Source organism: Callorhinus ursinus, unplaced genomic scaffold, assembly GCF_003265705.2.
Source record: "Callorhinus ursinus isolate GAN/ISIS: 27379988/994484 unplaced genomic scaffold, GSC_fseal_2.0 scaffold92, whole genome shotgun sequence".
Lineage (NCBI taxonomy): Eukaryota > Metazoa > Chordata > Mammalia > Carnivora > Otariidae > Callorhinus > Callorhinus ursinus.
In genome coordinates this window covers 2,441,129-2,461,733 of record NW_027397154.1, presented here as the reverse complement: position 1 = coordinate 2,461,733, position 20,605 = coordinate 2,441,129, and the positions used below count along the sequence as shown (strand labels likewise).

At 53.7% G+C, this 20,605-nt stretch overlaps 3 protein-coding genes across 10 annotated transcripts; 1 reads left to right on the top strand and 2 right to left on the bottom strand.

Annotated features, from left to right (window-relative positions):
* Positions 1 to 2,929: 2,929 nt before the first annotated feature.
* S100A14 (S100 calcium binding protein A14) lies at positions 2,930 to 7,097 on the bottom strand. 2 transcript variants are annotated; one of them, XM_025858939.2, is made up of 4 exons: positions 4,996 to 7,097; positions 4,501 to 4,609; positions 3,931 to 4,077; positions 2,930 to 3,712 (listed from the first exon to the last, which is right to left on the bottom strand). In XM_025858939.2, exons 2-4 carry the CDS (start codon positions 4,528 to 4,530, stop codon positions 3,575 to 3,577), a joined length of 315 nt encoding a protein of 104 aa, XP_025714724.1. In that variant the 5' UTR covers positions 4,531 to 4,609; positions 4,996 to 7,097; the 3' UTR covers positions 2,930 to 3,574. The 2 variants fall into 2 exon arrangements, with proteins under 2 accessions (XP_025714724.1, XP_073744786.1); XM_073888685.1 differs by lacking the exons at positions 4,501 to 4,609; positions 4,996 to 7,097 and having other exon boundaries at positions 3,931 to 4,200.
* Positions 7,098 to 7,231: 134 nt separating this feature from the next.
* S100A13 (S100 calcium binding protein A13) lies at positions 7,232 to 20,599 on the bottom strand. Of its 7 annotated transcripts, none has more exons than XM_073888689.1 (5): positions 20,245 to 20,599; positions 19,343 to 19,446; positions 18,327 to 18,436; positions 14,000 to 14,159; positions 7,232 to 7,746 (listed from the first exon to the last, which is right to left on the bottom strand). In XM_073888689.1, exons 4-5 carry the CDS (start codon positions 14,150 to 14,152, stop codon positions 7,603 to 7,605), a joined length of 297 nt encoding a protein of 98 aa, XP_073744790.1. In that variant the 5' UTR covers positions 14,153 to 14,159; positions 18,327 to 18,436; positions 19,343 to 19,446; positions 20,245 to 20,599; the 3' UTR covers positions 7,232 to 7,602. The 7 variants fall into 7 exon arrangements, with proteins under 7 accessions (XP_073744790.1, XP_025714722.1, XP_073744791.1 ...); XM_025858937.2 differs by lacking the exons at positions 18,327 to 18,436; positions 19,343 to 19,446; positions 20,245 to 20,599 and adding exons at positions 16,580 to 16,641; positions 16,876 to 17,027; positions 17,717 to 17,855; XM_073888690.1 differs by lacking the exons at positions 19,343 to 19,446; positions 20,245 to 20,599 and adding an exon at positions 19,873 to 20,112.
* Positions 17,750 to 19,278, top strand: S100A1 (S100 calcium binding protein A1). Its single transcript, XM_025858942.2, has 2 exons — positions 17,750 to 17,890; positions 18,989 to 19,278. Exons 1-2 carry the CDS (start codon positions 17,750 to 17,752, stop codon positions 19,130 to 19,132), a joined length of 285 nt encoding a protein of 94 aa, XP_025714727.1. The 3' UTR covers positions 19,133 to 19,278.
* Positions 20,600 to 20,605: the final 6 nt, after the last annotated feature.

The following is a 20,605-nucleotide window of genomic DNA, read 5'->3' as shown; positions in this document are numbered from 1 at the left end:
CTTGCTGACTTCTCCTCAAGCCTAGGAGCGCTCTGACCCTTGACCCTGGGTCTTGGCCACAGCACCCCCGCCTCCCACCCCCAGGTTCTAGGCCTCACCCCTCCAATTGCCTCCTAGCCACCGCCAGTCCCCTTCAGTCTGGAGCCCTGAACATCCACCACACACAAATCCACCCTCTCTCCCCACTACACATACTCTTCTCAAGTCTCGAATGGTCTCTAGGTGTTAGGAGGTGTCCCTGAACTTCTATGCCTCCTGGTCACCGTCCTCTCTAGAGCTTGGCCCACTCTCAAGCCTGAATTTGGCGTTTCCTGTGTCCCTTTCATACACCTCAAATTCATTCGCTCATTTCTCTTATTTATTTATTTATTTATTTGACAGAGAGACACAGCGAGAGAGGGAACACAAGCAGGGGGAGTGGGAGAGGGAGAAGCAGGCTTCCTGCTGAGCAGGGAGCCCGATGCGGGGCTCGATCCCAGGACCCCGGGACCATGACCTGAGCCGAAGGCAGACGCCCAACAACTGAGCCACCCAGGCGCCCCAGTTCACTCATTTCTCATCATTTATTTCCTTCTTCATCCATCAACTCATTTATTCACTCATTCAATCACCTGCTAGTGCTCTTGTTCATTCACTCATTCCTTTCCTTCTTCATTCATTCGTCTGCCCCAAGTGCCTTCAGTACCCAGGGAAAGTGTGATCTGAACTGGCCGGTACCTTGTCACTCTACTTACAAGGCTGTTTCAGTATCTCCAACCTCAACAGCGCCATTCTGTGCTCTGTCTTCTCACTCTTTTCCTGGTTCCAGAGGCTAATGTCTCACACAGGTGCCCCTGCCCCCCCACCCTCACAGGACTCACTGCATCTAATTCACGCATCCACACACAGAGCCCCCATGCCGTGTCCACCCACCTCTGCTTTAGAGCATGTCTCTGGAGGACGAAGCCTACTCCTCTGGAGCAGTGTCCAGATAAGTGGAGTTGGAATATGGTGTGGACAGTCACGCAGCCTACTGCCCCTGGTCTCACCAACAGCCAGAGAGCTCTTTACTAGTCAGCAAGTAAGGCTGAGCCCGGCCCACCAGCACTTGCAGTGCTCCCTCTCGGAGCACCCCTGCCCTCACCCCCAACCCTACAGGGCTGGGCACCGCAAGGCCCCAACAGTGCGGGTGGCTCCGCCAAGCAAAGCCAGTCAAGCCACAACCTGCCTGGGTCCTGAAGTGGAAACAAGTCTCCTCTCCTCGGGGTCTCAGGCTCGCTGGGCCCTTCCTGGTTCCTCCTGGACCCCATCACCTCTCCCAGGACACGGTTCCCAAAGCTGGTTGAGGCCTGTGTCCAGGTCGGACCACCTCCCAACCCCCACCAACACGCGTTTGTCCTTTTTCTGTTAAGGGAGGGTTGGAGCAGCTGCGACAAAGCTCCTGAGCACTCTGCCTTGCGGCGCAGGCCCTGGAGAAGAGACCCGTCAGCCTCTGGGGTAGGGAGGGGGGGTCTCCCCACCCCATCCACGCCTCTGAAGGCCTCTCCAGCCCCCAGCCCCACCAGAAATCTCCAACCCCAAACCAGCCTGTGGGAAAATTAACAATTAACCGAACCTTCCTGCCCAGTCTCTAGCAGGCCCCCCGCTCCAGGCTCCCTTCACTGCCCCTCCTCCTGGCCCCAAATGCTTGCAGGGCCTCTCCAGCAGCCCCAGACCTCCCAGGATGGGCTGGGGGTGCTCACCTGCCTCCTCGGACTGTCTCCTCTCCAGCAGGGCTCTGGGGCCTGGGCTCTGGCACTGCCAAGCTGCTCCCCCCACCCCCCGCTCAGCTCGGCCAGGACTCCTCCCCGCTTCGCTCCCAGAATCTGTCCCACTCCCTCAGCAGTGCCTGGCTGAGCTGGCTCAGTGGGGAGGTAGTGACTGAGCTCCCTCTTGGCTTAGCCCTGGGGTTGGGCCCTTGTTAAAGGGATACACACCTTTTTTAACACCCCTCCACTCCACCCCAAAGGGAGTGGTGGAAGCAGGCACCCCCCCACACTCCACCCTCCTCATCCTGCAGGGCCTGAGCAGAAAGAATCTAGTCAGTGGAGAAGAAAGGGAAGGGCTGTCACCTGGATCACTGGGAGCCCAGTTTCAGGGTCCCCCAACAGACAAGTTCAATGAGCATTCCAGGCCAGCCTGGTTGGCCACAGAAACTTCTTTGCTCTTAGGATTTCAAGAGTAATGCCTGATTTCTGTGGGCCCCAGTCAGAAGCCGCAGCAGAGCCTGGCCCCTGGCCTTCAGACTCCCGTTCCGACCACCAGGAGCTGACACCCATTCCTAGGACCTGTCAGGTGCAGCAGAGGATTCTTCTGGAAACACCTCTCCACCCCTTCCCCAGGACACCCAAGGGAATTGGCCAGTGGAGACTTCAGCTCTGGGCACTTGCTCTGTGTCAGGCTCTCTTCTAAGGACTTTATGTGATGTGTCCACTATCGTCTTAACAAATCTGTGAGAGATATGGAGACTCCATTTTACAGATGAGGAAACTGACACTCTGGGAGCATGCCCAAAGCTCCAGAGATAATCAGTAGGAGAGCTGGGCGCAAACCCAGGCTGCTCGGCCTGTTTCTCAGCCCTGCCTCTCCCTTGCTGCCAGTCAGCTAAGGTCCAGCACACCTGGGTCCATAACCGCTTCCCCAGGTGAGCACACGTGGCCTCTCTCTTGTCAGAGGACCAGCCCCTGGGCAAAGAGAAGCCTATCCTTCAGAGAGAACCAGGTCTCCCAACTTGGGGCCTGGGACCCATCCTCCAAGCCAAATCCATGGGGAAAAGTGAGTCCCCCACTCACTCCCGCTGCAACCACCGCAGCCCCACGTGTCCCGGGCCACCAAGGACTCTGCCATTCACCCCAAATCACCTGGGGACCGAGGTGGGGGGTAGATGTCCAGTCAAGACAACATCTTTTCTTTTTCCATTTTTTTATTAATCAAATGATACAAAACAACCATCATCCTTTAAATGCCCAAGCACCCAGCTGGTCCTCTCCCAAAGTCACACCCTCCTCTGCCTCTCCCTCAGCCTGCTCTTTCTCGTCCCCTGCCCTAGGCCAGGGACAGAGTCCTGGGACGAGGCTGGGCAGAGCTGGAGGCAGGAAGGTGCAGCACCAGACAGACAGCTACTGTGTGGGTGGGGGAAGAGATTAGGAAGGGTAGGTTCTCAGAGACCCTTCTTAGTAACAAATGCCCAGCCCCATTCCCAGCCCCTTCCTTCCAATCATTTCCGGTAGCCCACCTCCTCTCTGCCCCCCCCCCCACCCCCCCCCCCGAACCAAATTACTTGGCCCTCTCACCACGCTCACCCCTCCAGCATCTCACCACACCTAACCCCGGCCCCCACCCACCCCCGAGCCTCCCTCTGGTGGGGGACTCCTGGACCCGGTAGCTCCATGGCGCTCCCAGGGATGAAGTGCACAGAGAGCCCTGGGAAGGGTCACTGAGGACTTGAACCTTGCAGAGGTGAGGCAGGTGCAGACGGGGGAGTCACGTGGTGCAGGTGGAGAGGACTTTTATTTCTAGACCCCAACATCCCCTCAAGAATTCCAGGAAAAGTTTCTCAGCTGCCCCGGACAGGGCTCTCCAGCTTCACACTCCTGGCTGCTTCTCCAATCAGCTCCCAGAAACTCCCAAACTCCAGTTTAGAATCGTTACAGCTGCCCAAGTTGGCAATTTTCTCTTCCAGCCCACAGTTGCTCTGAGGGGAGGGAAGACACCGCAGCTCAGCAAGGCAGAACCTCCCGTCTTCCTGCCCCACCCTGCCCGGGGGCAGGACGCAGGACCTGTGCCTACCTGGCACTGGCAAGGGGAAGGGCTAGGGGTTGTTAGTGCCTGGGGCCGGGCCACTGTGGGTGGGGTCTTGGAGACCTTGCTAGGGAAGTCAGGGTGCTGCCTGGGGTGGGGCCCACTCAGTACCGGCATGAGGTGGGGCAGCTGCTGGGTGACCAGGTCCTGTAGTTCGGAGGCGGTCAGCGTCTCCTTCCCACCCTCCACAGAGTACTGGTGGAAGTTCTTGATGAGGGTCTCAATGGCCCTCTCCACATTGCTGAATTCCTGCGCATCCTGAGGGCAGGGGACATCACCAACATCAGGGAGGCTCCACCCACCCAACAACACCCTGGCTAATGGGGCAGAAGACAGCTGGAAGGCACAGAGGCTCCCACCCACTCCAGAGCCCAGCATCTAGCCCCCTGCCCCCACTGGCCTCTGCCCTGAGCCACAGGCCAAGCAAGGCTTCCTCCCTGTCAGTGACAGCCTCCACGCAGGATGGGTTCTAGCATGAGGCATAGACACCTCTTCCCAGGAGGGCTCCTGGTGTGGACACATCATCCTGTGTGGACACCAGAGAGGAGTTTAGGTCTTCCAGGCAAGGTCTAGGGTACAAGGCAAGGCCAAGGCAAGGGGGCAGAAGTCAGTAGGGACGCAGACCCTCAAGGTGGAGGAGTGGAGCATGGGAACAGAAAGGCCAGGCATGAATGGGCCCACCTCAGCATTGGCTGACCGACACTGTCCCATGGTGCCCGGTGCGCTTGTCCTGGTGAGAGTTGTGTTGTCCTACAGCTGGCTCCAGGGGAGCCGATGGCTCATGATCTGCCTAGAGAAGGAGGGAGACGGAGGGGATGGGAGGGCTCAGCATTTCTTTCTCAAATATCCCCTCTGGCTGTACCCCAGATATTCTGTGCCTCACTCAGGAGGTCGGGGCCAGCTCCACACGAGGCCCGGTCCCTGTGAAGGATCCAGGCAGGAGCCAAGGTCACAGCCCCCAGGCCCACCCATCTAGAGGGCCTCACCCTGGATCAGTCCTCCTACTTCTTCCCACCACTCACCTCTGCTCTGCACATGCGCACACACACACACACCCCCCCCAGCCTCTAGGACCTGGCTCCCAGCCCTTCTCCTGGCAGGCTAGGGTAGAATAGCCAAGTGTTGCCGCTGGACAGGGGGCAGCCCATTTAGTTGAAAAGCGCTGTGTCTCCTTACCTGCTGGGAGCTGCTGAGACAGGACGCGAGGAGTTGGCGCACCTGAGCTCAGCTCTTATACCTGGGGGCAGGGAGGGAAGGCAGGGGGCTGGGCCTCCTCCCGAAGCCTCCCCTGCTCTTACTGTCGTCTGGGCTGTGAGCCAGGGGCGTGGGCCCCACCCTCCATTGGCCAGAGCTCCAAGAGCCCGCCCACCCTGCCACTGGAGGGGACCATGAAGGGCTGGGTCTGGATTGCCCCTGGCCCCAGACCAGCAGGCAGAGTCAAGGCCCGAGAAAGGGAAGGGAAGAGTGGGGGCTTGGCAACACTGCGGGGTCAAGCCCGGGAGGAAAATCCTGGAAGAACTGTAGGGCAGGGAAGTGGAGGGGCTTTCAGAAGGAGAATCAGAGGCTGATCGAGGCAGGGCTTGTGGTCCAGAGGGAATGAGGGACATGTGAATTGAGAGAGGTCCCCGGGGACCACTCTGTACTCTGCCATGTCACACACACGTACTCATACTCCTCCCACCGGGGCCAGTTTGGGTGGTGACACTCATAGCTGCAGTCCCCACGGTTGAGAGGTGGGGAAGGGGCCACAGAAGGGCAGCCTGGTAGAGGGGGCCCAACTGAGTGTTGTCCCGACTCCCCTTCAGCTCCCCTCGGCCAGCACGCACATGTGTGAGAGAGACCCAGATGGGTTACCTGGCAGTTAACTACCCCTCCAAACAGGTTGGGCTGCCTGCTTCTCCCTCCCTCAGAAAGCCATGCCTTCCCTAACCGCCCCCCCACCCCAATCCAGTGCCCAGGGTGACATCCCAGGAAGCCTGGAATGACCCCAGTGGACCTCCTCACCTGATGCGGAGGGGGAAGGGAGAAGGGCAGGCGAGTTAGTGTGGGTCAAGGCAAGGAGGGGCGGGGGGGGGCCCAAAGCCTGAACTCTGAGGTCAGGAGCATGTCTCCCACGCCCCTCCCAGCCCGTCCCTGTGTCTCCTTCTAGGGCTCCCCTGTACTGCTAGAAGTGTCTCCATGAAAAGGCCCTCCCAACAGTGTCTCATCATCCCTGTTCCTCAGAGGGTCTCAATCTGGGGACCCCCTGAGGGGCTCAATCTGAGGGTTTCTCCAAGAGTGCCTCAAACTTGGATCCCACTGAGGAGTCTCAGTCTGGGGGACCCTCCTAGAGTCTCTCGCTGTGGGGAAGCCCCCTGTGAGATCCCCTCTGGAATGTCTTCAGCCAAATGACCCCTCAAAGAGTTGCAGCCTGGGGGTCCCTGTAGGGTCTCTCAGTCTGAGGGCACTTAGATGGAAGGTCTCAACCTAGGACCCTTTTTTGGTGTGTAGTAGGGAGGTTGTCTCAGCCTAAATGTCCCTCTGGAGTAATGGACACCAGACCCTGGCAGTGACAACCGCCGGAAGGCCTCACCCACTGGGCTGCCCTGCCTCTGCTCCCTCTGGTGGCGGGCAATGCAAACCATACGCCCCTCAAGCCAAGAAGGATGGGGAGAGGGGCACCACCGTCCATCCCACAGTCTTCATACCAGATCCTTGTGTCCATTCTTCTGCCTCAACCCTGCTATGCAGGGAGGAAGGAGAGGAGGGCCTAGTGTTCCCAAGCTGCCCATCCAGAGATGATCCTAGCTCCTCACAGAGGCTATGGAACATCAACCCAGTTCCACCTATTCTTGTCTTTGAGAGCTCAGCCTCTCTAAAATCTGCCTCCTCATCTCTAACATAGGATCTAAAAATAGCACCTCCCTGGAGGGCAGTGGGCCGGGGATGGGCTAGACAGGGGACAGGCAGTAAGGAGGGCGCCTGCTGTGAGGAGCACTGGGTGGTGTATGGAAGTCCAAATGAGAACTGAAGTCTACTCCTGAAATCAATAATACACCATATGTTATTAACTAACTCGAATTTAAATAAAAATGTGGAAAAAAATAGTACCTACCTCAAAGGGCTGTGAGAATTAACTAACTTAACACAGGAAAAGTGTTTAGTACTGTGCCTGGCACATAGCAAGCCCTCAACGCAAGTTCACTGCTATCCTTATCATCCAATGACACAAACCCCAGGAATAAGAAAAGTGGGAGCTAAGGAGGCACCTGGCAGAACAGGACTCACTACACTTGCCCCAGAGATCTGTTCCTTCCTTTCATATACTCATTCATCAACCATTTACTTACTGAGCACCTACCCCGTACAAGACCTGGTGCTAGATGCTGTCGAATCCAAAGATGACTAACATTCCTGGTCCTTAAAGAGTACATAATTTTTTTAAGACATTTATTTATTTGACAGAGAAAAAGCACAAGCAGGGGGAGCTTCAGAGGGAGAGGGAGAAGCAGGCTCCCCGCAGAGCAGGGAGACGACACAGGGCTCGATCCCAGGACCCTGGGATCATGACTTGAGCCAAAGGCAGACGCTTAACCAACTGAGCCAAACCAGGCGCCCCGAAAGCTCATAATTTTTGGACCCACTCTTGGTTCAGGGCAGAACTTATGCACTGTCTACTCTCAAGAGAAAAAAGAGGGGTAGGGTGGGAATAAGAAACATTTGTGTTTCAAGGAAGAGGCTTTTTTTTGGAGGGAGTGGGGTTCTGCCTGGCTACCACCGCCCAGCACTATCCTGGTCAGGGCTTTACTTCTTCTGGATCTCCAGGGCCCTCTCCTTCCGGATCTCCTTGGCCAGCAACCCTATCAGTCTCCAGTATTCGTGGAACTTGAGCTCGGAGTCCTGATTCACATCCAAGCTCTTCATCTTCTCATCTAAGGAGCCCACATCCTGAGGAGACACCAAAGGAAAGGGTGGGGTTAGAAGTGAGAGTTCTCAAGACAGGGAGAGAGGCAAGAACTGCTAATCTCCACTCTCTTCATATAGGACCTGCCCCGCTGCGGCCCCAGGACAGCGCTGCCACGGTGTCGGGCAGTTAACAACCTCTCCACACTGGCTGGGCTCCAATGGCGGCAGCGGCAGGAGGTAGGGGACCTGACTTGTAGTGTCTGCTGGTGTGTAAACACTCCCACCACGGCTGATTATGAACCACAAACATGGTGTCACTGAACACAGAGCTGGGAAGCCATGCAAACAATGGGCTCTCGCCCACAGGAGGGTAAGCTCCAGCATACCACTGCACCTGTGATTTGCTCAAGGACCCACTCTAGCCATCCTCAGAGCACAGGACGCTCGGGGGGCCCACGTAGGCACGGACCCACTCTGGCCATCCTCAGAGCACAGGACACTTGGGGAGCCATGTAGGCACGGACCCACTCTGGGTCCTCAGAGCCTTCTCAGGCCACCTTCCTCCTTCACAGAAAGCTAGAGAAATTCGCAGCCCTAAGCTCCTCCTTTGCATAACCCCAACGTAGTCTCATTTTTTCCAGTTTGGTTATTAGCCTGGTTGATCAGAGGAATGGCAAAGACATGGGGTATCTGATTTTGTCCTTGACAAAGTCTCTCATGACAGGCCTGTGAAATCAAAGGATACATAAACTGGACCCATGATCAAAGGATCTGTTATAGATAAACAATCACAACCAAAACATAACCTATTGAACAATGGATCGATGTCAAGCTAGAGAAGGGTGCTGCAGGCAGAGCCTAATGCTCAATATTTGAATCATATTTTCATGAAGGCAGAGAAGACATGCCAAATCCAGAGGGCACAAAGCTAAAGCTAATTCATAGAAAAGCTAAGCAAGACCTTTGTAAAAGCCACAATCATGCCTCTTTCTTTTTTGTTAAGATTTTTTATATTTATTTGGGGGAGAGAGAGAGAGCAACCGCAAGTGGGCGGAGAGGCAGAGGGAGAAGCAGACTCCCACTAAGCAGGGATCCCGACATGGGGCTCGAATCCAAGACCCTGGGATCATGACCTGAGCCGAAGGCAGACACTCAATCGATTGAGCCCCCCAGGCGCCCCCACAATCACGCTTAATTGTAAAACAGGATAAGCACTGTCAGTGGAAGGCAAAGATGTCCGGTGTAACATATGGGGAGAGAGGAAAACATACAATTAATCAAGAGAAAGAAATAAAAGGTATGAGTATTAGGAAAGAAGAGGCAAATTCACTTATTATATTAGCACTTATATAATTGCATACCTAGGAAAAACCAAGAGTGACAATGACTAACATTTCAACAATTGTAAGCACTTAATAGTGCTGACTGTTCCAAGGCTTACGCTAAACACAGGACATGCCTTACTTCATCTAACTTCATAATCTGCTGGAATGACAGGGACCTTGTCCACCTTGTTCACCATTGTAACCCCGGTGCCAGGGAGAATGTCTGGCACATAGCAGATGCCTGTTCATCACTGTAACCCAAAGCCTAAGACAGTGTCAAGACAGGACATAGTAGATGCTCAATAAATATTGATTGACTAAATGTAATCCAACAAGGAAGGTATCATTATAAGTCTATTTCACAGATAAGAAATTAAGGCTCAGAGGGCGCCTGGGTGGCTCAGTTGGTTAAGCGACTGCCTTCAGCTCAGGTCATGATCCTGGAGTCCCGGGATCGAGTCCGGCATCGGCCTCCCTGCTCAGCAGAGAGCCTGCTTCTCCCTCTCCCTCTGCTGCTCCCCCTACTTATGCGTTTGCGCGTGCGCACTCTCTCTTTCGATCTCTGTAAAATGAATAAATAAAATCTTTTAAAAAAATAGTAACAAATGAAATAAAGCACTTAGTCATAAATTAAGAAATCAATTGAGCTTTTGTGAAGAAAAATGAACTGAAGAACATGAGAAAACATGAAGAGAAAAATGTACCCTTTTTTTTGAAAGACTCAATAGTGTAAAGATGTCAATTTTCCCTGAAATATAATTTTATATGGTCCTAATTAAATATCTACAGGATTCTTTTTTTTTTAAGTTTTATTTTATTTTACTCTTTTTTAGTAACCTCTACACCCAACATGGGGCTCAAACTCACAACCCTGAGTTCAAGAGTCACACACTCTTCTGACTGAGCCACCCAGGCGTCCCTCTATAGGATTCTTTTTAACATGATTAAACGTTTCTAAAATTCTTCTTGAAAAACAAACTGTGGGATCCACCACAAAATTCTGAAAAATAAGAATAATGAAAGAAAACCAACCCTACAGGTAATTAAGGCATATTAAAACTACAATAATTAAATAAAATTGTTAATAAATAATAAACACATTAATGAAACCCAATAAAGAGACCCAAAATACATATGGGAATTGAATAAATAATAAAGGTGGTATTTCAGCAGCAAAATTTTAATAATAAAATAAATTGTTTTTTTTTAATATATTAAACGGAGAAAGACCTTTCCAAACTTGGCATAAAACACAGCAGCCATTCACTAAAAGTTTGACAGATTTGACTACATGAAAATTTTTTATATTCTGTATGGCAAAAACTACCAAAAATAAAGTCAAAGGACAAAGGACAAGTTAGGAGAAAATGTTTTCAACACATACAACAGACACAAGGCAAATTTCTTTCTTCTATAAAGAGCTATAATAAATCAATATGAAAAAGAAAATCTCTTAAATAAAAGAAATAAGCAAGCAGTTCACAAAGGATTATACATGTCCATCAAAAAAACTTTTTTTTAAAGATTTTAATTATTTATTTGACAGAGAGAGACACAGCGAGAGAGGGAACACAAGCAGGGGGAGTGGGAGAGGGAGAAGCAGGCTTCCTGCGGAGCAGGGAGCCCGACGCGGGGCCCGATCCCAGGACCCCGGGACCACGACCTGAGCCAAAGGCAGACGCTTAATGACTGAGGCACCCAGGCACCCCTCAAAAAAACTTTTTAATGTTCCATTTCAATCAGAATTCAAGAAGTGTAAATCAGAACAAGGGATCAGTTTCACATATCAGATTAGCAAAAACCAAGTCTGATACGACCCGATTTAGGCAAGGACACAGGGAAATAGGCAATTGTATACACTGTTGGCCTTGAAACCTTGCTTGGGAGGCAATATCCATAAAAATGAAAAACAAACATGCTTTTGACCTAATATTTCTACTGCCACACGTTTACCCTAAATATTTTCCTCAAGTATGTAAAGAAACGTAAACGAGAATGTTTGCAAAAGAAAATTGGTATGAGAAATATCCATCAATAGAAATTTAGCTACATAAATTTGTGTTAACCTACATACCATATGTATAGTGCATCATTTTCTTAAAACAGGAAAGTATCCATTTTTTTAAAGATTTTATTTATTTATTTGACAGAGGGAGAGAGAGAGAACGCACACATGCACATAAGCAGGGTGAGTGGCAGGCCGGGGAGAGGGAGAAGCAGGCTTCCTGCAAGGCAGGGAGCCCTTAGCGGGCAGATCCCAGGACCCTGGGATCATGACCTGAGCCAAAGGCACACTTGCTTAACAGACTGAGCCACCCAGGCGCCCCATGGTTCCATTTTTAAAAAGGTATTTGTAGAACAATAGTTAAGATGCATTTATTCATTTACTCACTCAACAACTCTTACTCTTTTTTTAAACTTTTTTTTTTTTTTTAATTTCACTCACTTGATAGCTGCTCTAAGCGTTGGAGATAAAACAGTGAGCATATTCCTTTCCTTCATGGGACTTACATTCTTGGTAACATGCAAGTGTGTACACAAGTCAGGTTGTGATGGGTGTGTTGTGAAAGAAAATAAAGGGGGTAAAGGAATAGAGGACAAGGAAGGTGATCTTTGCATTCTGAGGTGAAGGAAGGCAATGCTGAGGATTTGCCATTTGAGCAGAAATCTGAGTTCAGTGAGAGTAAGACTAGCCAATACCTAAGGAGTGAGCATTTTGGACCAGGAGAGCAAATAAGTGTAAGTAACTTTGCTGCATTTGAGTTTTGCTATAAAGGGGAGCAGAGATAGAAGATGTGACTGGAGGGACTTACAGAGTCAAGAGAGAGGTCTGTTTTGGGTTTTGTTTTGTTTTTTTCCTTTTTTTAAGATGGGAGATATTACAGAATATTGGGAAACCGATCAGAACAATCCAGTGAAGAGGGAAAATTGACGATGTCAGAGAGAGGAGTTAGGACTGAAGAGTCCAGATTTTAAGTGGTGAGAAAGAACGGGGTTGAGCAGCAGAGGAGGGGCTGCTGCAGGCAGAGACAGAGGCTGCAGGTAACAGGCAGGCAGCATAAATGCTGCTCTGCTTAGATTTGGGGGAACAGCACACAGGAGTCTCCTGATTGCTCTTAATTTTCTCTAGAAAATTCTCAGTGAGAGGGAGAATGTGGAAAGAGAGGCTGGGGTTTGAGGGGAGAGGGAGAGTTGTGACACCGTCATCTGAGAGAGGTGGAGAATGAACTAAACTGGGAAATGGAGCAGAACTGGCAGGCTGTGCCAAGGGCCCCCTTGGGGTCTGTGGTTCCAGAATTAAAGAGAAACAAGTCAACACTGTGTATCAACTACACTTCAGTGAAAAAATAATAATAATAAAAATTATAAAGCAGGACAAGTCAACATGGTAGCACCTTTTCCTGAAGCCAGATTCAGCTACACAAGTGCAGAGGCAGAATGGTTCGTAGATGATTGATTGGGTTGTTGTTCTTTTTTTTCTTTGAGAACGGAGATTTTTGCTTTATTTTGGATCTGAGAAAGAATGGTAGACTTAACCCTCAAGTTAATGGAGGTGAAATATTGGACTTAACCTGGGCTGAGATTCTGTCAACCAGCACAGGGAGAAACAGAATCAAGGGAGTTGAGGGACTGATTGCGTTGCTGAGCCTTAGAACCCAGCTGAGTGAGAAGAGAACTGACACGAGGGGCTGACATGGGAAAGAAAACATGACAGGGTCAGGAGACTGACGGTCCCCATGGAGTCGAGGAAATGCTAGAGTGGAGGAACAGAACTGGAATGGCAGGAGGTGGTACCCAGGGAAAAGGAGGCTTGAAACTGAGATTCTGGAGGTGATACATTATTTTGGTAATGACAAGATCTGAAGCAAGAACAAAGGAGTAGGCTGATCAGAAGCAGGACAGAATCTTTGGAAGCAAGGGGTTGAAGAAGTTGAAAGGCCCAGGTGTTGGATGAATTTTCTGTGTGCAGACTGAGGACCCCGACAAAAGCAGTGATGAGAAACAGGAAGGCAGGAGCTGAAGGGGGGCAGGTTCCAAGGAGCTTTGCATAGTAGGAAGAAGAAACTAAGATCTGGAAGCAATGACAAAAAGCTAAGAGGTCACTTCTTGCATTTCCAGGCCCAGAGGGAGTTGGATTTGGAGGAAAAACCAGTCATTATGTGGCAAGGCTACAGGGAATGTTGAACCTCCGGCGGAGTCTCAAGTCTCCTGAGAGAAGAGGAAGGGAAAAGTCTGAGAAGTCTACAGATATACGGGATTTTGCATATGATAGACTGAGTTTCCAAGACGTGTTTGTTGTTTGTTTGTGGGTTTTTAAATCCATATCCACACACTTTCACGTGCCTGTGAATTCTCAGATAGGGTATAAAAGAAACTTAACAGCCTGCTATGATTAGGCAACTCGTAGTGGATGAAATCTAAACTCCTACTCTGTCCAGCGAGTAGGAGAGGAGGAATGACCTTATCTGGTACATTATTGAGGGGTTTGCCAGAGGGGGTGAGTAGTCAAAGATTACTTACAGGTCCCTCCTACACTGAGGTTCTGTCACTCCATGAACTGGGCTATGATTTTATTTTTGACAAACCCCTTTCTACAGCTGGGCCTCAGTTTCTATACATGTGAAGTGAGGAGTTTGGTCTGTGTTTTCTCTTGGCCTCCTTCCAGCACTGATGGTCTACGACTCTCCTGGAAGCCACCTTTGGGCCCACTCCTGTAGTGGAGAGAGAAGACCAGAGAGGCACAGAGCAGACACAAGCACCCAATAGCTCTGTCTGAGGGGCGTACAAAGTCCAATAACACACTTGTACTCTCATCAACACAGTGTTACCAAGCTACACACGCAGTTACCCACACCCTTATCCACCACATACCTGGGGTCACATTATTGTGCCCGGAAACATCACTTCACACCCACAGTGTCCCGCAGCCACTGTCTTCCAAAATCTCAGGCCCAGAGACCCCCACCTACCTTGAGCAAGTGAGGCAACTGCTGAGTGGCCAGTTCCCTAAACTCATCGATGCTGAGGCTACCCTTCCGGCCCCCCTGCCCTGCAAAGGTGAAGAAGGTAGTGACCACTGTCTCAATGGCGGCCTCCAGCTCAGTCAGTGGCTCTGCTGCCATCAGGACTCTGTAGGACAGGGAAGGAGAGAAAGGGAGAGTTACAATAGACCAGAATGCCCCTGCCCTGGCATTGCCACCTCAGGTCCCTGCCTGGAAGAAGCATTATGGGCCAGGAGAGAGGGGTCAGGGATGGAGCCTGGGGCAGGGCCCAGGAAACAACAGCTCAGTGCAGGTGGGGGAAGGGGTGTTTGCTTCCAGAAACACCATCCTCTCTAGGTCTGAGCCTGGTGGTCCTTTCCAAGTGTCAGTGCCTTAGGGATCCCTCGGTGGTGGCCCTTCGGTTTGGAGACCCCTCTGAGAGGAGGTACTTTGGAGGGGCCCCTCTGTGGCCCTCAGTCCCAAGGGCCCTTTCTTGGAGGCTCACGCGGCCCCAAGGGGTCATGAGGCTGCTTGTCTCCAAAGCTTGTTTGTGCAGGGACCCTGCCCGCCCACACGCTCCCGCCCGCTCTTCCCAGCAGAGAAGCCCGGAGTCAGGCAAACAGCCGGCTGCGGTCAGCCTGCGGTCAGGCCGCAGAGACGCCGCCCCGCAGGGGCAGCGGGCACAAGGCCGAGCCCACTCCTCCAGCCCCTTCCAGCCACTCCCCTCCACGAGGACAGCGGCCGGCCCCCCCCAAAGCCTCCCGAACCCCAGTCCGAGCTGGCTCGGGGAGATGCCCGGGAGGCCCGGGGCGGGGGGTGGTGGGGGCGAGGCGCGGGAAGGCGCCCGGCCCCCAGGGTGGGGGGCACGGGACTCACCGCGGCAGGGGGAGGTGGGCGCAGGAGCCGGAGGGCAGGAGGGAGCGGAGCCCCAGCCCAGCCCGGAGGTGTCCAGCTTCTGCCTTGATGCCGGAGGGAGGAGACCGCCCAGGCCCGCCTCTCACCCGCCTCCCGCCCCCCAGCAGCCGGGCGGGGTGCCCGGGTCCCTCCGCCCGACCCGGCCCACGCGCGCCCCTCTGCAGGGGGCAGGCGGGAAGGCGCCTCCGGGACAGACGCCCCTCCGAGCACCGGGCGTCTGCCGCCCCGGTGTGCTCTGCATCCCAGAGGCCCGAGAGGGAGCCCTGCCCGGGAGCTCAGTCTGAGAAGCACCACAGAGGGCCCTTCCGCATGAGATCCTGAAAAGGACCCTGCAGCCCAAGACCCCCAAGAGTTCCCACACACAGAGGGGAATCCCGCTGAGACCCCCGTGGAGGAAGATTTCATGAAGGGATTCACTGAGAGGTCCCCTCACTGAGACCCCTCGGCAGGACCCTCCCCTTTCCGGCCAGTGCTGGGGGTGGGGTGGGGCGAGGCCTCTCCCTCCCAGGACCTTTCCCACCCCTCTTCCTGCTGGTGCCCAGCAGGGAGGGGGGAGGCAACTGAGCCTGGGCAAGAAGACACAGGGCAGCCTGTTCTGGCCCAGGAGACAGAGGGCGCCTCTGTCCACTCTTGGCCCCTTGCCCCACTGGGCGTCTGTCTGTGAAGGGGTGGAGCCAGTGGGGGGGGTCAGCGGGGGAAGGACTGAAGACAGGTCTCCCCACACAGCTCCCTTAGCCACATTTGCAGACTCGTCTGTCTGTCCAGAACCTGCTCCCACCTCAGGTCCAGGCTGACAGTGAGTATCCTGCCCCATCTGTGCTAGGTCTCTGCTGCGGCCAGCCTGGGGGAAAGGGGACTTCAGCGGGGCTCCTAAAGCCTGGGGACAATAGCATTCTGCTGCACCGAGGGTCTGGGAGGGGTCTGAGTGACAGCAGTTTGGGATTTGGGGGAGACAAGGTTTGGACAGTAGTGCAGGGAAGCAAGTGAAGGTCAGAGGGAGGTCTGTGGTACCCCTCAGAGAATGAAGAAGCCAGTGGGGAGCCCCGCCACCAAGCTTCCAGGAGATCAAGCCCTCCTACCACAGAGCCCTCAGAGGGCCCTCCCGAGGCTCTCTCAATCTCCCGGTGCTGGGGAAGGGAGCCAGCTCCCACCTTGCTTCCAGGTGGGTAAGAATAAGAAAGCAAATGCAACTGTTGCTTCTGTCCCCACGCCCACCACCACCCAGCCTTGCCAAGGGCTCAGGCCCCAGGGAAGTCTGGGGGTGGCAGAGCATGGACCACGTGAGATCAAGAGGAGGGGGCATCAGGGTACTGTACCCACCCCCAACTTTCCTTCCACGTGGCCTTCCCTTTCTCCTCCCTTTCTTGGCTCAGACTTCCAGACTCTTCTTTCCTTCAAGTCTTTCCCTTTGTTTTCCTGTCTGCCCCCTCCCTGCCAAAGTACTCTCCAAAAGGCCCCTACATAAAATCCCAGGTTGCTCAAGGGCTCCAGGCAACCTCTTAAGTGCCCCTCCTGGATGTGGCCAATAACTGAGCCACCAACAGCCCTCCCCCACAAACACCCTTATCCCCTCCATCAGTCCCGGCTGGGGTTCCATCTCCCCAGGTCTCTGTGACAACTGCTTCTCGTGTCCAGAGTTCAGGTGACACTCACGAGGTTCCCATTGTAGAGGTGGAAGGTCATTCGATCAGGGCCCATTGTTCAGCGCCCCAGGCCTGGAGAAACACAAGGACACCTGATCTGAGACACCTGAGCTGCCCCCCGAGGCTGTGGAGGGATGACCGTCCCAAGGCCAAAAGGAAGAGGCCCACCGGCTTGGCAGTTCCCTCTCCCCCAACAAAACCCTCCATTTTTCTTTTCTTCTCTCCCCTTGAATTCAGAGGACATACTCAGCCTTTTATCTCCCCCAGCATGTATCAGACCCATTCTCCCACTACCACGGTCCCCACATCATCCAGGCTGGGCCGAGGCGAGGGAGGGGGCAGCAGCAGGGACAAGGCCCCAGAGGTCTCCTCTCCCTCTCGCTGGGAGCCCTGGCTCTGGGGAAAGGCTTGGTCATTCCTCTCTCCCTTCCCACCATCACCTGATGGAAGGCCTGATTCTGCAGAGAAGTAAGAGGAACCAAACTAGAGGCAACGGAGGTGCACCCCAGGGAAACCGAAGTGACCTGTTCAGGAGAGAGCAGAGTTGAAGGCCCAAAAGAGGCCCCAGTCTGCTGACAGGAAGCTCAGAGGCACTTAGATCCCCATCCCCACGAAGCCCTGGGCCACTCTGGCTGCCACTCTCTCCATCAGGCCGGCTGAGGGCACCAGACTGGCCCCTTGCTAGGGGTAGACAGCAGAGTCAAGGCTGTAGAGAACGCAGCTCACCACCCGCAGCAGCAGAGCTTAGCTGCGCTAGTCAGGCAGGGCAGGGTAAAAATAGAGCCAGAGGAAGCTTGGCGGTGTCCTGTGACCACCCCTCCTGCCTGCCCCGCCCTCCTTAGTGTCCACCCAGGCAGCCAGGAGCCACTGCAGAGGCCACTGCAGGCCTCTAGAGCCAGCCCAGCTCCAGCTGCTCTACCTCCACGGCCCCAGTCCCTGACTCCCTCTGGCTGGGATACGGATTGAGGGACACAGAGAACAAGCCTGGATTTAGGCCTGTTTGGGTTCCCACATCCCAAAGTCTCAGTGAGAGATAAAATGCAGTGTGGCTCTGTTCTCAGGGTGATTTCAGGTGCAGGACCGGGGCCAGGTCTGAGGGCTCCCCTCCCCCCAACCCTAGATACACTGAGCATGGTCCCCAACTTACTTCCATGGTGGGGGTGGGTAGGTGAGCTGCGCGATGGGCTCTGAGCTGGAGACAGCGATGGAGACTCTCATCAATGTGTTCCATGCCCACTCGGGCAAGGAGGGAGACAAGTACAAGCTGAGCAAGAAGGAGCTAAAAGAACTGCTGCAGACTGAGCTCTCCGGCTTCCTGGACGTGAGCACAGAGCGGGGGTACAGGGTGGGATGGGTAAGGGGTGGAGGAACAACAACTGGGGACCTCCCTACCATCTTCCCACCCTACCCCAACTCAGTCCAATCATCTTCTTCTTCTCCAGACTTCTTTCCTCGATTTTTCTTGGTTCAAGACAAAATACCCTAATTTGTTAATCACCTGTTAAGTGTTAGGACCCATGCAGACGCATCATTAAAGAAGGCTCACGGTCTAGAAGGGAAAGACTGACACATGGAAGTAAACCATGAACACCAGGAAGTGATCCGTTCAGGAGAGCCCCCCAAAAGAGGCCCCAGTCTGCTGACAGGAAGCTCAGAGGCACTTAGATCCCCGTCCCCATGAATCCTTGGGCCAGCCACTTAGGAACTACGCAGAGCTTTAACAGAATTGCCAGAAAGGACTTCAGGACAATACTAACCTGACTGAAGTGGGCTTCTCCAAAGAGGTGGCACTTGAGCCATGGATTTCCACTGGAATTTTATTAGGATAAATGTAGACATATTAGGAGGTATCTGCATGAACAAAAGCCTGGAAGAAAGAACATGGAGCATGCTCAGTAGTTTTGACCAGAGTGAAGGATGCGGAAAAGCAGGCTGCAAATGCTGACAGGGGCCCTGTAATAAAGAAGCCGGGAGAAAGTGCACCAGCTTTGAGGTTTTATCAGGCCTGGGCTCCAATTCTGACCCTGCCACCTTCCAGCTGTGTGACTTAGGCATGTTATTTAACCACCAACTGTTAATTTGTTTATTCTCTAGTATGTGAATAATGAAACCTACCTCATACTATTTGTGTTAGAATTAACAATTTTACAAGACAATCCCTGTAAAGCTTCTCTAGGCACTCAACATATGGTAATCGATGTTGATTATTACTCCGCCTTGTTAAGGGGTTTATTCTGTAGGTGACAGGAGGCCACCAGTGTTAGTTTTAAGGAGGGACTCAGAACAGTCCCATAATTAGATGTAGTTCTGCCTCTTGCTCATCTCTGCCTCCTTCTTCCCAATCAGCTACCCCCCTTGCCCCTGATTCAGTACTATTCATCTCCCTATAAACCCACCTCTCCATCTCCTCCCACCACAGGCCCAGAAGGACGCAGATGCTGTGGACAAGGTGATGAAAGAGCTAGACGAGAATGGAGATGGGGAGGTAGACTTCCAGGAGTATGTGGTGCTGGTGGCTGCCCTCACAGTAGCCTGCAACAACTTTTTCTGGGAGAACAGCTGAGCAGACAGCCCCAGTGGGCAGCGCCCTTCCCCCTCACCCCACTTTTCCCTCCCTACACTCCTACCCTTGCCCACCCTCCACCGAGGGCGCAAGAGTAGTGGGCCAAGCCTGCAACTCATCTTTCATTAAAGGCTCTTCTCTGGCCAGCTGCTGTCTGTCTCCTTTGGGGTCTGGGAGTGAGTAAATCAAGGTTGCTCACTCCCAATTCACCTTACTTGGGAAGGGATCTTACTCGGAGAGAGGTCAAGGGAACATTACATCTTCCTGGCTGAGGGATGCTCAAGGCCCAGGAAGGTAGGTGTTCAAAGTTCCAGCTGCAAAGACAGAAGAATTTCCCTTCAGTCTGCAAAGAATATTTACTGAGGACCTACCATGTGCTAAACATTGTGTAGAAGCTGAGGATGTAGCGGTGCACAAAACAAACACGACCCTTACTCTCACACACAGGTAAAATCCAGGAAGGATGCCAGACCATTAAACACACACACGCGCGAATGCTAGGAAGAAACGAAAGGATCATGATGCACGTATATGCAGAAGGGTCGAGGATGTGTTCATTCACTCATTCCTCAAACATCTGAGTACTTTTATTGTGTACCCAGGCATAAGAAAAATCCTGTGTAGGTCTGCATCGAAGCGCACGGGACTGGCAAATGGGGAGGACATGGAAGGGGGGGCAGGGACACAGAGACACCCCCCCATAGGGATTTCACAATGTTCGGGACGAGAAAACTACGCACAGGCATTGGTGACTGGCGTAGGATCCGGGGCGCCTATGGCCCTTCACGGCTCGGAGAGAGCCCGCGTCCGGCACCGGGGCCCAGGGGCTCTCGGAAAGAGGCACCGAGGCAAATCCCGCGTACAGAGTTGTAGACGGTCGCCCTTGGCTGGGGCGGGGCGCCGCGACATCCTTCTCCCCGAGACCGAAACTGCCCTCGGGGGTCCCGGTTACAACCACCCTGCCTGGACCGACAACCTGCAAGACCACCGACCGCGAGCCCTGGCCTCGCCCCTCCGCGGCCGGGGCGGAGTGTAACTCAGGCCCCACCTTTGCTAAAGCCCCGCCTTTCCCCAGGGCTCCGCCCCGCACCCCGCGCAGGCGTCGCGCTCACCTTCTCCCATCGCCCGGCTGGGCGCGGGTCTGACGCCTGGCGTAATTGCGTCGACGCCATTTTAGCCGGTCCCACTCGGCTCCGGGCGTGGCGGCCATTTTGTTTTGGACAGCGAGCGGGAGGCGGCGGCGGCGGCGGCGGCGGCGGGGGCACCCACGCAAAAGGCAGGAAAGGGCAGGCCGGGCGCGCAGGCGGACCGGCCGACCAGACAGCCGGCTGCGACGGCGAGCTAACCTAGCAGCCTACCGCTCACACCTCCAGCCAACCGCCCACCAAGTCAGCTCAGGTTCCGCCGGGCCCCGGCCCGCGCGCCGCAGCCGTGGTGGCAGCCCCGGGAGGCGCACTGGCGTCCGTTTCCTTC

What these genes read in the sequence shown, in the direction of transcription:
- S100A14 (XM_073888685.1), bottom strand. Translation starts at nt 4,197, where the DNA reads ATGCTGGGCTCTGGAGTGGGTGGGAGCCTCTGTGCCTTCCAGCTGTCT. An exon ending in AGCTGCCCCACCTCATGCCG is followed by an intron (nt 3,713 to 3,930) that starts GTACTGAGTGGG and finishes CCCTCCCCTCAG; the next exon opens with AGCAACTGTGGGCTGGAAGA.
- S100A1 (XM_025858942.2), top strand. Translation starts at nt 17,750, where the DNA reads ATGGGCTCTGAGCTGGAGACAGCGATGGAGACTCTCATCAATGTGTTC. An exon ending in AGCTCTCCGGCTTCCTGGAC is followed by an intron (nt 17,891 to 18,988) that starts GTGAGCACAGAG and finishes CTCCCACCACAG; the next exon opens with GCCCAGAAGGACGCAGATGC.
- S100A13 (XM_073888687.1), bottom strand. Translation starts at nt 20,342, where the DNA reads ATGGCCGCCACGCCCGGAGCCGAGTGGGACCGGCTAAAATGGCGTCGA. An exon ending in CAGCCGGGCGATGGGAGAAG is followed by an intron (nt 14,160 to 20,244) that starts GTGAGCGCGACG and finishes CCTGTCCTACAG; the next exon opens with AGTCCTGATGGCAGCAGAGC. An exon ending in AGTTGCCTCACTTGCTCAAG is followed by an intron (nt 7,747 to 13,999) that starts GTAGGTGGGGGT and finishes GTGTCTCCTCAG; the next exon opens with GATGTGGGCTCCTTAGATGA.